Source organism: Dendrobates tinctorius, unplaced genomic scaffold (genome assembly GCF_039654945.1).
Source record: "Dendrobates tinctorius isolate UK_male_01 unplaced genomic scaffold, ASM3965494v1 ptg000044l, whole genome shotgun sequence".
In the NCBI taxonomy this organism is placed as follows: Eukaryota; Metazoa; Chordata; class Amphibia; order Anura; family Dendrobatidae; genus Dendrobates; species Dendrobates tinctorius.
Genome location: NW_027361712.1, coordinates 8,327,334 through 8,344,777, shown reverse-complemented (window position 1 = coordinate 8,344,777; position 17,444 = coordinate 8,327,334). Strand labels below are relative to the sequence as shown.

At 45.6% G+C, this 17,444-nt stretch overlaps 1 protein-coding gene across 1 annotated transcript in view; it reads left to right on the top strand.

Moving 5' to 3' along the window:
• The window catches only part of SHC3 (SHC adaptor protein 3), a 268,874-nt gene that overhangs the window by 238,325 nt on the left and 13,105 nt on the right, over positions 1-17,444 (top strand). The window contains exon 11 of the mRNA XM_073575323.1: positions 7,568-7,854. Within this exon, the coding sequence (XP_073431424.1) occupies positions 7,568-7,854 (287 nt within the window). The remainder of the gene's footprint in view (positions 1-7,567; positions 7,855-17,444) is intronic.

The following is a 17,444-nucleotide window of genomic DNA, read 5'->3' as shown; positions in this document are numbered from 1 at the left end:
TATCATCTATCTATCTATCTAGCTATCCCATATCTATCTATCTATCTATCTATCTATCTATCTATTTGTCTGTCAGTCTATCTATCTATCTATCTATCTATCCCATGTCTATCTATCTACCGCTCTGGCAAAAATTAAGAGACCACTGCACAGTTTTATAAAAATCAGCTTCTCTTCATGTCTGACAGCCATTCCATTCCAACTAGAGTACACCTCATTCTATTTAACGAAGGAAAGTATAAAAAAGCCTGTTCACAATCCTCATGCAATAGGACAAGATGGATGGCAAAACAAGTGCTAGTAAAATCCTAAAAGTAATAAGAACGAAAAAATAACTTTCAACCATGCCAAATGAGTTGAAAAGTCTTGAGTGAAGAACAAAAGGGCTCAATTCCGGCTATACTAGCAGAGGGATACAGTTAGCGTCATGTTGTCTCCATCCCTAAAATTTCTAAGACAGCAGTCCATTACAACAAGGTCAAGCAGCAGACATTGGGGACAACAAAGCTACAGACTGGCAGAGGGTGAAAACGACTCTCCACTGACTGGGATGACCGTCATTTTATTCGAATGCCACTCAGCAACCGCAGGATGACATCAAGTGACCTACAAAAGGAATGGCAAATGGCAGCTGGGGTGAAGTGCATGGCAAGAACAGTTTGTAACAGGCTCCTGGAGGCAGGGCTCAAGTCATGTAAAGCTAGAGAATAAGCATTTCATCAATGAGACGCAAAGGAGAGCAAGGCTGAACCATAAGGATGGGACCATAAAGGACTGGAGTAAGGTAATCTTCTCTGATGAGTCTAATTTTCAGCTTTGCCAAACACCTGGTCATCTAATGGTTAGACAGAGACCTGGAGAGGCGTACAAGCAACAGTATCTTGCACCCACTGTGAAATTTGGTGGAAGATCGGTGATGATCTGGGGATGCTTAAGCAAGGCTGGAACTGGACAGGTTAATCTTTGTGAAGGACATATGAATCAAGCCGCATACAAGGTTATCCTGGAAAAAACAGTTGATTCCTTCTGCTCAGGCAATGTTCCACAACTCTGAGGACTGTTTTTTCCAGTAGGACAATTCACCATGCCACACAGCTAAGTCAATCAATGTGTGAATGAAAGACCACCACATCAAATCCCTGTCATGGCCAATCCAAACTCCAGACCTGAACCCCACTGAAAACTGGAATGTAATCAAGAGGAAGATGGATAGTCACAAGCCATCTAACAAAGAAGAACTGCTTACATTTTTGTACCAGGAGTGGCATAAGGTCACCCAAAAGCAGTGTGAAAGACAGGTGGAAAGCATACCAAGACGCATGAAAGCTGTAATTAAAAATCATGGCAATTCCACAAAATATTGATTTCTGAACTCTTCCTGAGTTAAAACATTAGTATTTGTATCTATCTATCTATCTATCTATCTATTTATCTATAATGTAAAGTGCTGCAGAATATGTTAGCGCTATAGAAATAAAATTATTATTAATATTATCCATCTCCTATCTATCTACCTATCTATCTAAATTGAAAAAAAATCAGGCAGCACGCCAGTTCAAGGAAAAATTCTGGACTTTAATCCAGCACCAAGTGGTGCAACGTTTCTGTGGCGCCCCTGAGGCTCAGTCGCCACAGAGGTACTGCACCTTCTCCTAAGGTGTAGTGCCCCACCATCTAGGTAAGTTGGGAGCTCCTTTCCACACTCCAACACTCGCACCCCACACAACAGGGTAGTTCTGCACAACCACATTGAGGTGTCTCTCTCCTCCTAGACATTAGGAGTGCCTTGGTGGTTCCCTGCATGGAACACTGGATGTGCTGGGAGGTGGGTGGAGTTGAGATCCATATAAAAGGTTGGGAAGGTTTAGAATTACAGTGGAGTCTGGAGATCAGATCAGTCTGATGGGAGGTCAGGCGAGAGAAGGACCGTCAGTCAGGAGAGTCTGAGGATGGGTCCGAGGAGAAGGAGTGCTGCAGCTGCCTCAGTGATCTGAGCCAGCTGGCACGGGAAAGGAACAGAAGGAGAAGGACGTAGAACTGCAACCTAAGCTTCCTTAGGAAAGAGAGAGTAGAGAGAACAGAGAGGAGTTGTGGATTGGAAGAGGAACCCTGCCTATAGGTTCTCAGCGCAAGGCCGGGGCCTGGTCCCCGAGGTAGTATGGACACTTATGGTTCTGCAGCAGACACCGGTGGAGTAGTTGGCTGTAAATGCACTACTCCCATCTAAGACTTGGGGCACAACAGCAACTGAATGGAGAGCCAGGACTCCGGAGAAGGGAGTCCCCAAGAGAGGCTACAGCTGTCTGCCATACGAATAGAATTGTTAGGAACATCTGACAGGAGGAACTTCAGAGTACCACGGTACTGGAGCTCTTCACACCTTAAGGCGCAATAGAGGAGTTGTTCAGGAAAGGTACATGTTGGCGGAGTGTTGGAGAGGAGAATCCTGACTTGCCCGGGGGGTTGATTGAGTCTCTGCCCCGGAGGACACGACACGGAGGCGGGCACAAGTGTGTACCACGGACTGTGAGTAAAGCTTTGGAACTGCAAGCCCTGGTGTCTTCCATTCATTTGTGCGCTAACACCGTCAGCACCGCTACATCTGGGTGCCAGCATTCCTCACACCGCCTGCGCCTATCCTCCTCTATTGCAATTACAATGCCCTGGGGTTACAGCTTCACCTGTGGGGAGCTACACCATCTTTGCTGCAACACACCATCAGCCCCAGAGGATCTGCATGCAGCGTTGGCTTAACATCTTGCTTGCCAAACACCACAGGTGGCGTCACGAACTATTCCATTAACTACATATACATTCAGCCATTGACTTGGGCATCCAGGGCCACGGTCTGGGTCACTGCTGCTGTGACACATTCCCCTGACACCGGCCCGGTACCGAGTACCCCACAGCCCTGGGAGGGCAACCCATTTCGACCTCACAGCTCGGTCTTTGTCAAGCACAGACCATGCTGTGAGGTCGAAACGTTGCAACACTTGTTGCTGGATTAAAGTTCACAATTTTTTCTTGAACTGGAGTGCTGCCTGATTTTTTTCCATTTATATTTTGCGTTGGACAACCGCATTACTCAGGAAGTATTGCACCCAAAATCTGCTCAAGTTTGTACTGATGTCTGTTTTTTCTATCTATCTATCTATCTATCTATCTATCTATCTATCTATCTATCTATCTATCTATGTATCTATCACTTATCTATCTTTCTTATAGCTATCTATCTATCTATCTATCTATCTATCTTATATCTATCTATCCTCCATGTATAATTTATCTATCTATCTCCTCGCTATCTATTATCTATCTATTATCTATCTCCTATATATCATTTATCCATCTCCTATCTATCTATTATCTATCTATCTATCTATCTATCACATATCTATGTATCTACAGTACCTATCTATCCATCTCCTATCTATCTATCCGGCTTGAGAAAGGTCCGTATTGTTAGGACCGAAACATCGCCACTTTGGACTGAATAAATAGCTCCATTTTTCATCATGAATGGTGTGATGCCTCTCATTCTTTTGTACTCCTATTATTAAGGTTTGGTATTTGCCATGGGGGCCTTCACCCACTTTTCTCTTTTTCTTCTTTTTTGTGCTGCTTTATGTTTCCTATTATCTATCTATCTATCTATCTATCTATCTCCTATCAATCTATCTATCCAGATGTGTATCTAGGCTTTCTGGCACCGGGGGCAAGAATTCAGTTTGGCGCCTCCCCCAGCAAACGTGCAATTTGCACTTTAGTCATGTACCCACAAGCTGCTCTCCCTATTGCTCTCAATGCTCAGTGAAAAACTGAAAGAAGCAGGAAGAGAAGCTCGTTGAGTGAAGTGTCCATGTGATGACACTGGAACCTGCAGAGCTGAATCCTGACATTGCAGCTTCTGAATTCTCACAACTAATGCACTGCACACATTTAGGATTCTCCCGTACCGGTGGCAAAAGTACACAGTCATATCAGCACAAGCATGAGATTTATATGCTTCTGGCCACATTACGACTAGACGTGCCCGGCCTCACCCTGTTCATTTTCATTGAGTGAGGCCATGTCTAGTCAGCATGTGACCGCATGTATGTAAATTACCGGCATTAGAGAATCCTAACAGCATTCAGTGAGCACTGTGAGAATTCAGAAGTCTGCAGTCATATAGAATGACAGCAGACTCAGCACAAACCTGGACGACCCCTTTAATGTTCCTAACATAAATAAAAACATGAGAATTAGTCAGTATCACAAATAACATTTACATCCAGGTACCTTATAGATGACATAGTCTCTGGAGTCGTTCTCCTTTTCTTCTTCTTGTCCAGACCCCATGATGAGTTTTCTCATCCACCGCCGTTTCTGCAGACTTACATCTTCTCCGGTCTTCTACAGCAAATCTCCACACGATGCCTTTAAAGATAGAAGTGTCATTATAATGCCCCTAAATACAAATATCTGCAATATACTGTCGCCTCACACTATTCCCCTCCCTCCTCATACTGTCTCCTCTAACATCCCACCTGTTCACCATACTGTCTCCTATATATTTACCCCCTCACTTTCTATACTGTCTTCTCACACATACCCCTGACTCCCCATACTGTGTATGCACACATCCCATCACCCTCACTCCCCATACTGTGTCCACATACATTTTTCCCATTGCTACTCATACTCATACATTTACCTGTTCACTCCCCATACTGTCTGCCCCCATCTCCCATACTGTTTCCTCATACAAGCCCTCATACATACATACTCTTCATTTTGTGTCCTCAAATCTCCCCACACATATTAAATCCCCCCATCCAAATCCCACCATACACATTAAATCCCCCATCCCCACTCCAAATCTCTCCACACATTAAATAACCCCCGTCCCTACTTCAAATCTCCCCAAACATTAAATACCCCCCATCCCCACTCTAAATTCCTCCCACACATTAAATAACCCCCGTCCCTACTCCAAATCTCCCCACGCATTAAGTATCCCCATCCCCACTACAAATCCCAACACACACATTAAATAACCCCCCATCCCCACTCCAAATCTCCCCACACATTAAATAACGCCCATCCCCACTTCCCCCCACACATTATGTACATCCCCCACTCCAAATCTCCCCACATAAAGTAATCCCCATCCCCACATCCCCCCACACATTAAATAATCCTCCATCCCCACTCCAAATCCCCACACACATTATGTACTGTACACCCCTACTCCAAATCCCCCTCATCTCCCACTCTACAGTGGAGCACTTAAGACCAGCGTTCGCTCTGGGCACCAGCGAGTGACGTCAGCAGCGTGATCACATGAACTGATCATGCTGCTGGCGTCGCTCTGACCCGGCGGTCAGAGCTTCAATTGTACTGGCATCTGTTAGGCATTGGGTTTCTGTAGCTGCACAGCAGAGATCCCGAGCCTTGCATTTGGCAGTCTCCCATTCCTCTCCGGCCGCAGAGGAGGCTGCTCAGCAGACTCGTCGATCCAGGCGCTCTGCTCAGACCAAGCTCTGTAGGTTTGGTTGCTGCTGCCACCTCTGGTCCAGCTATAGCAATGCATGCTGGTCTGCAGTGAGGTACTCCAGGGACTAAGTCCTCCCTTCGGTCCACTGAGCATGCTCTTGGGACTTTCTCTCATTGGAGATCGGAGGTCACATGCTCAGGTCCTTCTCCAACTCGGATTGGACCATCAGGAAGGTCAGGAAGGTCCCGGAAGGACGCTGCTATAAAAGACCGCATGGCCGCACGGCCATGAGCTAATATAGACTCATGCTTATTTGTGTGTATGATGATGGATGCATGTATCTGGTGACTGACTCATTAAGACTCCCCTTCCTTTGATACGCATGTTGGTTAGGGATTCAGAGTGAGAGTCAGCACCAATGGGTGGCTATGCTCAAGCCGCTGTCCTCCCAGTAGTCTACGCACACTAGCGTCCGACTGTGCCTCCCTGTTACGGGCACTGTCGTACCGCACCAGGTAGCTGTGACCGCCGTGTGCACCTCTAGCGCTTTCCTCCCCGTCCTGGGTGGTTAGTGGTGTCCACCAAAGCGGCACTGTGTGCACTTGGTGCGATTAAATATATTATTACCTTTTGCTGGCACCGCAGCCGCGGCGCCAAGCGCTGATGGTCTAGAGGAGCTCTAGTCCGGTGTCTCTAGGACAGGGCTCTGTGACCCTAATTAGCGCTCACTCAGCCGAGCTCTGTGAGTTCAACAGGCTCCGGTGTTAGTTTCAGCGTCTCTATGGAGTAACAGAGTTCGCCTCTATTCACACTGGGTGAAGTTAACCCATGTGTAAGCAAGCGTTTAGCCACCATCTTGTTCCGCCATTACTCAGCAGCAGGTTTCATCTCTGCACGGTGGACCCCGGATTGCGAACGCACCTCATATCTCCTTTCATATTATTTGGTGCATTCCGCAGTCCCTAACAGTGTCTGTACAGACGCCAGTACAATTGATTCCTGGGAGCCGATGCGCAGAGCACTGCCGACTCCCAGGCTGGGGGGGTGGCAGAATGCAGCCACCAGGGGAGACACTGCGGGCCGCCGCATTAGGCGGCCTGACTGCGCCCCCCTGCCGGCTGCGCTCGGGGCACATGCCTCGGCTGCCCCCCCTAGATACGCCTCTGTATCTATCACATATCTATCTATCTATCCATTGCCTGTCTATCTATCTATCTATTATCCATCTGTCTATCTATCTATCCATCTATTATCTATCTGTCTAATCTATCTATCTATCTATCTATCTATCTACCTATCTACAGTATCTAGAAAATATAAAAAAGTGGCTGCACTCCAATACTTAACAAAATTCAAAAAGGACTTAACAAAAACATTTCGGCTACAATGAACCTTTCTCAAGCCTGTTAATAATAACCCAGTAATTTAAATAGTGATTGTGTGTGAATACACTCTAAGTGAACAGTTCCACTTTCACATGTGTCATATGTGTGATGAATAATTCTGTTTCTCTCACCCTCTCATAAACTCAAATAGGGATGATTTATAAGAGTACAAGGGCAGAGGACTTCTGGATAACCAAATATATCTGCAAAGAATCATATGCATATGACACTCATAGTTAGTATCTTTGTCCTCCCTAATCTTAAACCAATATCTCTTCACATACTCTTAGCTTTAAAATAAATTAGTATTAGTGATGAGTGAACGTGGTCAGATAAGGTGTTATCCGAGCATACTTGGGTGGTAACCGAGTGTCTACATCGTGCTCGAAAAATATGGTCGAGTCCCTGCGCCTACATAGCTTACAGCTGTTTGACAGCCGCAACACATGCAGGCATTGTCTAACAAATAGGCAGTCCCCTGCATGTGTTGTGGATGTCTAACAGCCATGAGACATGTAGGCACAGGGACTTGAACATATTTTTCGAGCACGTCGAAGTCGCTTGGGTAGCACCCGAGTATGGTCAGATAACGTCTCATCCGAACACGTTCACTCATCACTAATTGGTATCCATTATATTGAGAATGATCTATTTACAACCACTACTAATATTTTTAACAATAATTTTAATAACCTTCCTACAGAACCATTTGAAGATGCTTTGAAGAACCAGCCTATGTTAAATAAAGATGCCTCAGTAGACTGCTCTAGTCCACTGTTGTCCAGAGCTGCCATCTTAACTATTAATGAAGATCTGAAATCAGAATCCTGGTATGTAGGAGAAATGTGTAGGAAGGAGGCCGAGAAATTACTTACGAAGGACGGAGATTTCCTTGTTAGAAAAAGCATCAATAATCCCGGTTCTTATGTGTTGACTGGCATGCACAATGGACAAGCCAAACATCTTCTTCTGGTAGATCCTGAAGGCACGGTAAGTGCTTTGTGTTTTCAAATCAGAAGACATCCTGAGATAACCTGTACCTGAAGTACTTTGCCTAAATTAATGCATTCTTTCATGTATGTACCATAAGTTAACTTTTTAATAGTATCAGTCAGGGTTTCAAGCCCCATTTTCTGGTCTTGCATAAAGATCAAAAGCAGCTAAATACTGAAACATTGCCCTGGCAATTATGCTAATCGAGGAACAGGACATAAGAGTTCTGTAGCAATAGATTGAAGCTTGGAACTCTAGTTAAGACCAGTAAGAAAGGGTTTTAAATACAATAATAAAATGATCCATTTATTACAATGTACACACCTCAACATTGAAATTGCAACACCAAGAATGAAGGGCTGTGGAGTTATGGAAATCGCAGGAATGATAGATATGTTAGTGATATGCATATGGTAAAAAAATTAAAGCAAAATGTTCAAAATATTTCAATTTATTCAATATCAAGTAAGAATGCCCCACATATACTGTAAATTCACGCTCACGTAATGGCATGATATCAATGAGGCTAATAATGGTTGTGTGAAGAATGTTCTGCCATGCTGAATGCACTTGGGAAAATCATCAAGATCCGCTACTTGATGCTTCCTTAGTAATTGCCAATGAATGACGTTTCAGTTATGTTCTTTGAGAGAAAAATTTGGAGACACTGAAAACCATGGAAGCGTGTTTTGGAAACACAGGCTGCTCACAGTAGCATGAGCAACATGTGGCCTGGCACTGTTGTGTTGAAAAACTGCTTCTGGGGCACTTTGGAGAAATGGCCGTACTAATGGTTTCATGACCAAATAAATGTAACACTGAGCTTATAATGTAACTGGAATAAAGACTAGAGGGGACCAGCTACTGTACATTATGCAACACCACACCATAGTCCCAGGCAGAACCAGTGTGATGTTCCCTCGTGAGGGCCTCTTCATGGCATTGCCCACGTTGTTTCCAAAGAAATATGATTGCATACAAGACAAGAGCAGGACTCATTGCTGATTAGGATATACTTCTATTTCAGCCTCCATTGCCATCTTACTATGCGCCATGATAGCCTTTGAGAGATCAATGGAACACCTGTAGTAGGACATTTGTCTTACAGCCCAATGTTTTGCAAATGCCTGGTATGTGATGTCCAATTTCACTCTCAGTATAGAATGGATCACTAAGTGTTATTCTTCTCATCAGACAATTTGTGCGTGCAAATAGGATTTGCCTCTTAGAATCATAGAATCGTAGAGTTGGAAGGGACCTCCTGGGCCATCTGGTCCAACCCCCTGCTCAAAGCAGGATTCGCTAAATCATCCCAGTCAGATGTCTGTCCAGCCTCTGTTTGAAGACTTCCATTGAAGGAGAACTCACCACTTCTCGTGGCAGCCTGTTCCACTCATTGATCACTCTAACTGTCAAAAAGTTTTTTCTAATATCTAATCTGTGTCTCTTCCCATTCAGTTTAATCCCATTGCTTCTAGTCTTTCCTTGTGCAAATGAGAATAAAGTTGATCCTTCTACAATGTGACAGCCCTTTAGATATTTGTAGACAGCTATTAAGTCTCCTCTCAGTCTTCTCTTTTGCAAACTAAACATGACAGGGTTTGCAGACCGGTCACCATTCTGGTCGCTCTTTTCTGAACTTGCTCCAGTTTGTTGATGTCTTTTTTAAAATGTGGTGCCCAAAACTGGACACAATATTCCAGATGAGGTCTGACCAAAGAGGAGTAGAGGGAAATAATGACTTCACGTGATCTAGACTGTATGCTTCTGTTAATACATCCTAGAATTGCATTTGCCTTTTTTGCTGCTGCACCTTTGCACCTTTGCACCTTTGCACCTCTTGCATCAGCATTGTTCTCTGAACCAGTGACATTCAACCTTGAACAGTGCTGACATCTCTGCCTACCTGTGTTGCCATGTGTCAAAGAGATAAACTAAGGTCTCCCAGTTAAAAAATTCTGTCCCTCTAAATTTACAAGAAGTGACGATAACTGGGATTCCAACAAACAAGCATCAGATTACTCAGTCTTGATCTGATTTGTGAGGTTTCATGTAGCTAAAAAAATTGCTTGCAAACTGGCTTTCATGCCAGACTGGAATTTTTTGGTGTTGCAATTTCAATGTTGGGGAGTTTATTTAAATAAGAATCACCATATATACATAATTAACACTGAATATAACTACTGTTTTTTATATACTCGATAGTTTAATGTACACATTAATACTATGTTTCAAAACGGCAAAACTATGCCAAGTCTGTAACGATCTCTTTTTGGTTACAGTTGGATGCTTATGGCCCAAACCTTGTCTTACTTAGTTCTTTTCTTGGACCATCCCATTTACATCTTTCTCTTTATTCTTATCTACTTATTGGATCAGTTACTCAAGTTCCATATTTTCAGATTGACATATGAGATTGGTCAAAAAGCTCCAAGTACTGAGAAGAGCCTCAGTGTGGAGATAGACATCCAAAGATGAGAAGCTCACTTATTAGCTGCTTGAAACTTTGATCATTTGCAGATCTGAGTGACACCTGCTACCTCCTTGATATGCATAACCTTATGGCTTGTTCTTCATGGTATTGCAAGTTAATTGGTGTATATAGCTAGAAGTGCACATAAAAAACGGAAATAATTGCAGCTTGTGTCTGGGTTTCTAGGGATTGCACATTGTATATTCTGATTCTATCTATATCCCAGGCATTCAAATGAATCTGTCATAATCTATATATATAATCGTCTTATCATGTCTGTCTGTCTGCGGCGCCGAATGGTCGCAGCGGCCAGGCGCAGTCAGGCTCAGCACATATGTAAAAAATAGAATTAAAATAAAAAAGGTTACACTCACCTTCTGACGGCGTCCGAGCTCCTTTCCATGCGCCCGGCCTCGCGGTCCCAGTAATGCCTTGCGCCTTACACCAGAGATGACGTCACTCTCGTGAGACGTCATCAGTGGTGTTTCGCGCAAAGCATTACTGGAACCGCAAGGCCGGGCGTTTGGAGTGGGGATCGCGGGCCGTCGGAAGGTGAGTATATAACTATTTTTTATTTTAACAGAGACCATGCATACCAGGAAAGGGGGGTGACGGGACCATGCATACCAGGAAAGGGGGGTGACGGGACCATGCAGGAAAGGGGGGTGAGGGGGACCATACATAGCAGCAAAGGGGGTGAGGGGGACCATGCATACCAGCAAAGGGGGGTGAGGGTGACCATACATACCAGGATAGGGGGGTGAGGGGACCATGCATACCAGGAAAGGGGGGTGACGGGACCATGCATACCAGGAAAGGGGGGGAGGGGGACCATGCATACCAGCAAAGGGGGGGAGGGAGACCATGCATACCAGCAAAGGGGGGTGAGGGTGACCATGCATACCAGGATAGGGGGGTGAGGGGACCATACATACCAGGAAAGGGGGGTGATGGGACCATGCATACCGGAAAAGGGGGGAGGGGGACCATGCATACCAGCAAAGGGGAGAGGGTGACCATGCATACCAGGAAAGGGAGGTGAGGGTGACCATGGATACCAGGAAAGGGGGTGAGGGGACCATGCATAACAGCAAAGGGGGGAGGGGGACCATGCATACCAGCAAAGGGGGGTGAGGGTGACCATGCATACCAGGAAAGGGGAGTGAGGGGGACCATGCATACCAGGAAAGAGGGGTGATGGGACCATGCATACCAGCAAAGGGGGATGAGGGTGACCATGCATACCAGCAAAGGGGGTGGGGGTGACCATGCATACCAGGAATGGGTGGTGAAGGGACCATGCATACCAGGAAAGGGGGGCGACGGGACCATGCATACCAGGAAAGGGGGATGAGGAGGACCATGCATACCAGGAAAGGGGGGTGACTGGACCATGCATACCAGGAAAGGGAGGTGAGGGGACCATGCATACCAAGAAAGGGGGGTGAGCGGGACCATGCATACCAGGAAAGGGGGGTGAGGGGGACCATGAATACCAGGAAAGGGGGGTGATGGGACCATGCTTACCATGAAAGAGGGGTGAGAGGACCATGCATACCAAGATTGGGGGGAGAGAGGACCATGCATTCCAGGATTGGAGGGTGAGGGGATCATGCTTACCAGGATTGGGGGGTGAGTGGTACCATGCATATCAGTATTAGGGGGTGAGCGGACCATGCATATCAGGATTGGGGGGTGAAGAGACCATGCATATCAGGAAAGGGGGGTGATGGGACCATGCATACCAGGAAAGGGGGGTGAGGGGGGACCATGCATACCAGGAAAGGGGGGTGAGGGGACCATGCTTACCAGGAAAGAGGGGTGAGAGATGCATACCAGGATTGGAGGGTGAGAGGACCATGCATTCCAGGATTGGAGGGTGAGGGGACCATGCTTACCAGGATTAGGGGGTGAGGGGACTATGCATATCAGGATTGGGGGGTGAGGGGACCATGCATACCAGGATAGGGGGGGAGGGGTACCATGCAAATCAGGATTGGAGGGTGAGAGGACCATGCATATCAGGATTGGGGGGTGAGGGGACCATGCATAGCAGGAAAGGGTGGTGACGGGACCATGCATACCAGGAAAGGGGGGTGAGGGGGACCATGCATACCAGGAAAGGGGGGTGAGGGGACCATGCTTATCAGGAAAGAGGGGTGAGAGGACCATGCATTCCAGGATTGGAGGGTGAGGGGACCATGCTTACCAGGATTAGGGGGTGACGGGACCATGCATATCAGGATTGGGGGGTGAGGGGACCATGCATACCAGGATAGGGGGGAGGGGTACCATGCAAATCAGGATTGGAGGGTGAGAGGACCATGCATATCAGGACTGGGGGGTGCATTATTGCATTATTATTAAAACTTCATAAATAAACTACATGCAGTATTCTAGAATACCCGATGCGTTAGACCATCTAGTATAATAAAACAGTATATTGCACAGTATCTGGTCCTAAATACAGGGATGAGTGCTGAGTATTCACCAATGTGTACACTATCCTAGGCTACTGATTCAAAATCAGTTGGTTGTAAATTTATGCTGTCAATGTCACAATGAATTTCCTTTTTTGAAATAGAAAGGGTGAAATATGCGTTAAACCCACTAATTTTTTCTGCTGTGGATTCTCCACTGCAGAAGATCACCAGAGGAAAGGACACTTGGGAACATGTATTCTTCAAATAGAAATATTTTTATCCAATAAAGTGCAAAAAGCACAGACCAGCAAGGATATGTACAAAAAAGAAGTTCACTTTTGGTGCATACTGCTACCTTAAACAGACATTGCTGTAGATAGACAGTAGAAACTCCTACATGCTGAGACACTTCAGGGAGGAACTGGCCACCTGCCCACCGGTGCAACATTTATTGTGTAGCCCCTCTTTTTCATGCATACATAATGCTTTCCAGGTACCTTTTAAATGGCTTATGCCACGTGATCACTTTTTAAAACCAGCAAATACAAGCACATGACGGACATATGACATATACTGTATATCCACATGTGGGCTTGCTGAAGTACATACAAATTTCGGGGTTACACAGTTTTCCTGAAAATGTACAATGATTTAGCTAACTACTTAAAGGGAACCTATCAACAGGATTTGGCACAGTAGCCTAGAGACAGGTTGGCGCCGCTATACTGATTAAAGTGATACCTGGGTTGACGAAATCCGTCTTGTGGCTGTTGTTTAATCTGTATTTGTAAATTTTGGTTAACCCCTTTCCCACCTAAGATGTACAATGGGTACGGAAAGTATTCAAACCCCTTTAAATTTTTCACTCTTTGTTTCATTGCAGCCATTTAGTAAATTCAAAAAAGTTCATTTTTTTCTCATTAATGTACATTCTGCACCCCATCTTAACTGAAAAAAAACAGAAATGTAGAAATTTTTGCACATTTTTTTAAAAAAACCCCTGAAATATAACATGGTCATAAGTATTCAGGCTCTTTGCTCAGACACTAATATTTGACTCACATGCTGTCCATTTCCTTGTGATTTTCCTTGAGATGTTTCTACTCCTTCATTGGAGTCCAGCTTTGTTTAATTAAACTGATAGGACTTGATTTGTAAAGGCAAACACCTGTCTATATAAGACCTCACAGCTCACAGTGCATGTCTGACCAAATGAGAATCATGAGGTCAAAGGAACTGGCCAAGGAGCTCAGAGACAGAATTGTGGCAAGGCACATATCTGGCCAAGGCTACAAAAGAATTTATGCAGTACTCAAGGTTCCTAAGAGCACAGTGGCCTCCATAATCCTTAAATGGAAGAGGTTTGGGACCACCAGAAGTCTTCTTAGACCTGGCCGTCCAGCCAAACTGAGCAATCGTGGGAGAAGAGCCTTGGTGAGAGAAGTAAAGAAGAACCCCAAGATCACTGTGGCTGAGCTCCACAGATGAGGTAGGGATTTGGGAGAAAGTTCCACATAGTCAACTATCACTGCAGCCCTCAACCAGTCGGGCCTTTATGGCAGAGTGGCATGACGGAAGCCTCTCCTCAGTGCAAGACATATGAAAGTCCGCATAGAGTTTACTAAAAAACATATGAATGACTCCCAGACTATGAGAAATAAGATTCTCTGGTCTGATGAGATGAAGATAGAACTTTTTGGTGATAATTCTAAGCGGTATGTGTTGAAAATACCAGGCACTGCTCATCACCTTTTCAATACAATCCCAACAGTGAAACATGGTGGTGGCAGCATCATACTATGGGGTGTTTTTCAGCTGCATGGACAGGATGACTGGTTGCAATTGAAGGAAACATGAATGCGGCCAAGAACAGAGATATCCTGGATGAAAACCTCTTCCATAGTGCGCTGGACCTCAGACTTGGCGGAAGGTTCACCTTCCAACAAGACAATGACCCTAAGCACACCGCTAAAATAACACAAGAGTGGCTTCAGAACAACTCTGCGACCATTCTTGTCTGGCCCAGCCAGAGCCCTGACCTAAACCCAATTGAGCATCTCTGAAGAGACCTGAAAATAGCTGTCCACCATGTTCACCATCCAACCTGACGGAACTGGAGAGGATCTGCAAGGAAGACTGGCAGAGGATCCCCAAGTCCATGTGTGAAAAACTTGTTGCATCATTCCCAAGAAGACTCATGGCTGTACTAGCTCAAAAGGGTGCTTCTACTCAATACTGAGCAAGGGGTCTGAATAGTTATTACTATGTGATATTTAAGTTTTTATTTTTTAATAAATTTGCAAAAATTTCTACATTTCTGTTTTTTTCAGTCAAGATGGAGTGCAGAGTGAACATTAATGAGAAAAAAATTAACTTTTTTAAATTTACCAAATGGCTGCAATGAAACAAAGAGTGAAAAATTTAAAGGGGTCTGAATACTTTCTGTACCCACTGTATACATACGTCCCTGTGACATGGGTCTTATTGATCTAGGACGTATGGATACGTCCTGGCGATTTTGCACACACATGGGCACAAGTATGAATGCCCCTCTGCCCTTGAATCGAAGACCCCGCATCATTACGTGGGGTTCTGATCGTTCCCATGGTGACCCGATGTCATCATAATGATTTTGTCAAGATGGCGCCAGTGGCGCCTGCACCGTAGCAAAATGGTGCCGATAGATGCTACTGCACAGGAGCCATTTTGTTGAAGAAAATTTTTTTCCTCCCCACAATGCTATGACTAAATAATAAATGAATATATGATATTAGCCATTGTATCATGCTACAGCGCAGGCACCGCTGTTTTGTTGAATGTTAATTTTGTTTTACACAAAATATTCTATGCATTATATGAAATAGGATGCAGGTTAGTGAAAGATCATTGACCTGTCATAAGCCTTTAATGATGAATATGTAAGCAGAGCACCACATAAAGACCCCCCCACAGGCCACCCTGGAGCACGAGAATCTCATTAAGGTTACGGCCACACTACCAGTATTTGGTCAGTATTTCACATCAATATTTGTAAGCCAAAACCCGGAGTGGGTCAAACATGCAGAATTGGTGCACTTGTTTCTATTATACCTTGTCCTCTGATTGTTCCTCGCCTGGTTTTGGCTTACAAATGCTGAGAAAAAATGCTGAACAAATACTGATAGTGTGGCTGTGGCCTTACTGAGAACTACAAATAAAGATTAAACAACAACCACAAGATGGATTTCATCATCAAAGGTATCTTTTCAATCAGTATAACTGCACCAAGCTGATGCTGCCTGTAGTTTACCGAGAACAATCCTGCTGACAGGTTTCCTTTAAGCTTCTTCCATTATACGGACATCTATTAACCCCTACAGGGCTGCCACTAGGAATTTCGGGGCCCCATACTGGCAAACTTTATGGGGCCCCCCTTGAGACTCCGCCCAGGCTCCACCACCAGTTCTGCCTCCACCCTAGCTCCTCCTCCACCACGCAAACCTTCCAAGATCCCACCGCCCTTTCTTGGAAAAACGGCTGAGCTGCAGGTGGAGACAGTCAACATGCTGGTACTGTGCAGCACAGTCTGTGCTGGCTAAAAGGATAAGACAACGGCTGAGCTGCAGGTGGAGACATTCAGCATGTTGGCACTGTGCAGCACAATCTGTGCTGACTAAAAGGATAGGACAATGGCTGAGCTGCAGGTGGAGACAGTCAGCATGCTGCCACTATGCAGCACAGTCTGTGCTGGCTAAAAGGATAGGACAATGGCTGAGCTACAGGTGGAGACAGTCAACATGCTGGTACTGTGCAGCACAGTGTGTGCTGACTAAAAGGATAGGACAACGGCTGAGCTGCAGGTGGAGACAGTCAGCATGCTGGCACTGTGCAGGACAGTCTGTGCTAACTAAAAGGAGAGGACAATGGCTGAGCTGCAGGTGGAGACAGTCAGCATGCTGGTACGGTGCAGCACAGTCTGTACTGCTGACTAAAAGGATAGGAATCGGACAACGGTCGGCTGAGCTGCAGGTGGAGTGGAGAGACATTCTATGTCAGGTGCATGGAGTCTAGAACAGCCCCTTCACGGGAATGAGTCACAGAAATGAATGCAGCAAAGAGCTGTGTGTCAGGTAGCAGCTTCAGAGCCCTCACATCTGTATAGGCCAGGCATGTAGCTTAGCTGTGTGTGTCAGGTAGCAGCTGCAGAGCCCTCTCCTCTGTATAGGCCAGGCATGTAGCAGAGCTGTGTGTGTCAGGTAGCAGCTGTAGAGCCCTCTAATGTGTATAGGCCAGGCATGTAGCAGTGCTGTGTGTGTCAGGTAGCAGCTGCAGAGCCCTCTCCTCTATATAGGCCAGGCATGAAGTAGAGCTGTGTGTGTCGGGTAGCAGCTGCAGAGCCCTCTCCTCTGTATAGGCCAGGCATGTAGCAGAGCTGTGTGTGTCAGGTAGCAGCTGCAGAGCCCTCTAATGTGTGTAGGCCAGGCATGTAGCAGAGCTGTGTGTGTCAGGTAGCAGCTTAGAGCCCTCTCCTGTGTCTGGACCAGGCATGTAGGACTCAGTCAACATGCGGCATACCTATGGACGCTGGAGATTTTTCCTCCACAGCCCCACTCCTGCCCCATCCATCATGAGCCCGGGCCCACACCACTTGAGACGTTGGAGAGACAGACTGAGACACAGACAGACTACTTACCCTGCCGCCGCCTCGTGGC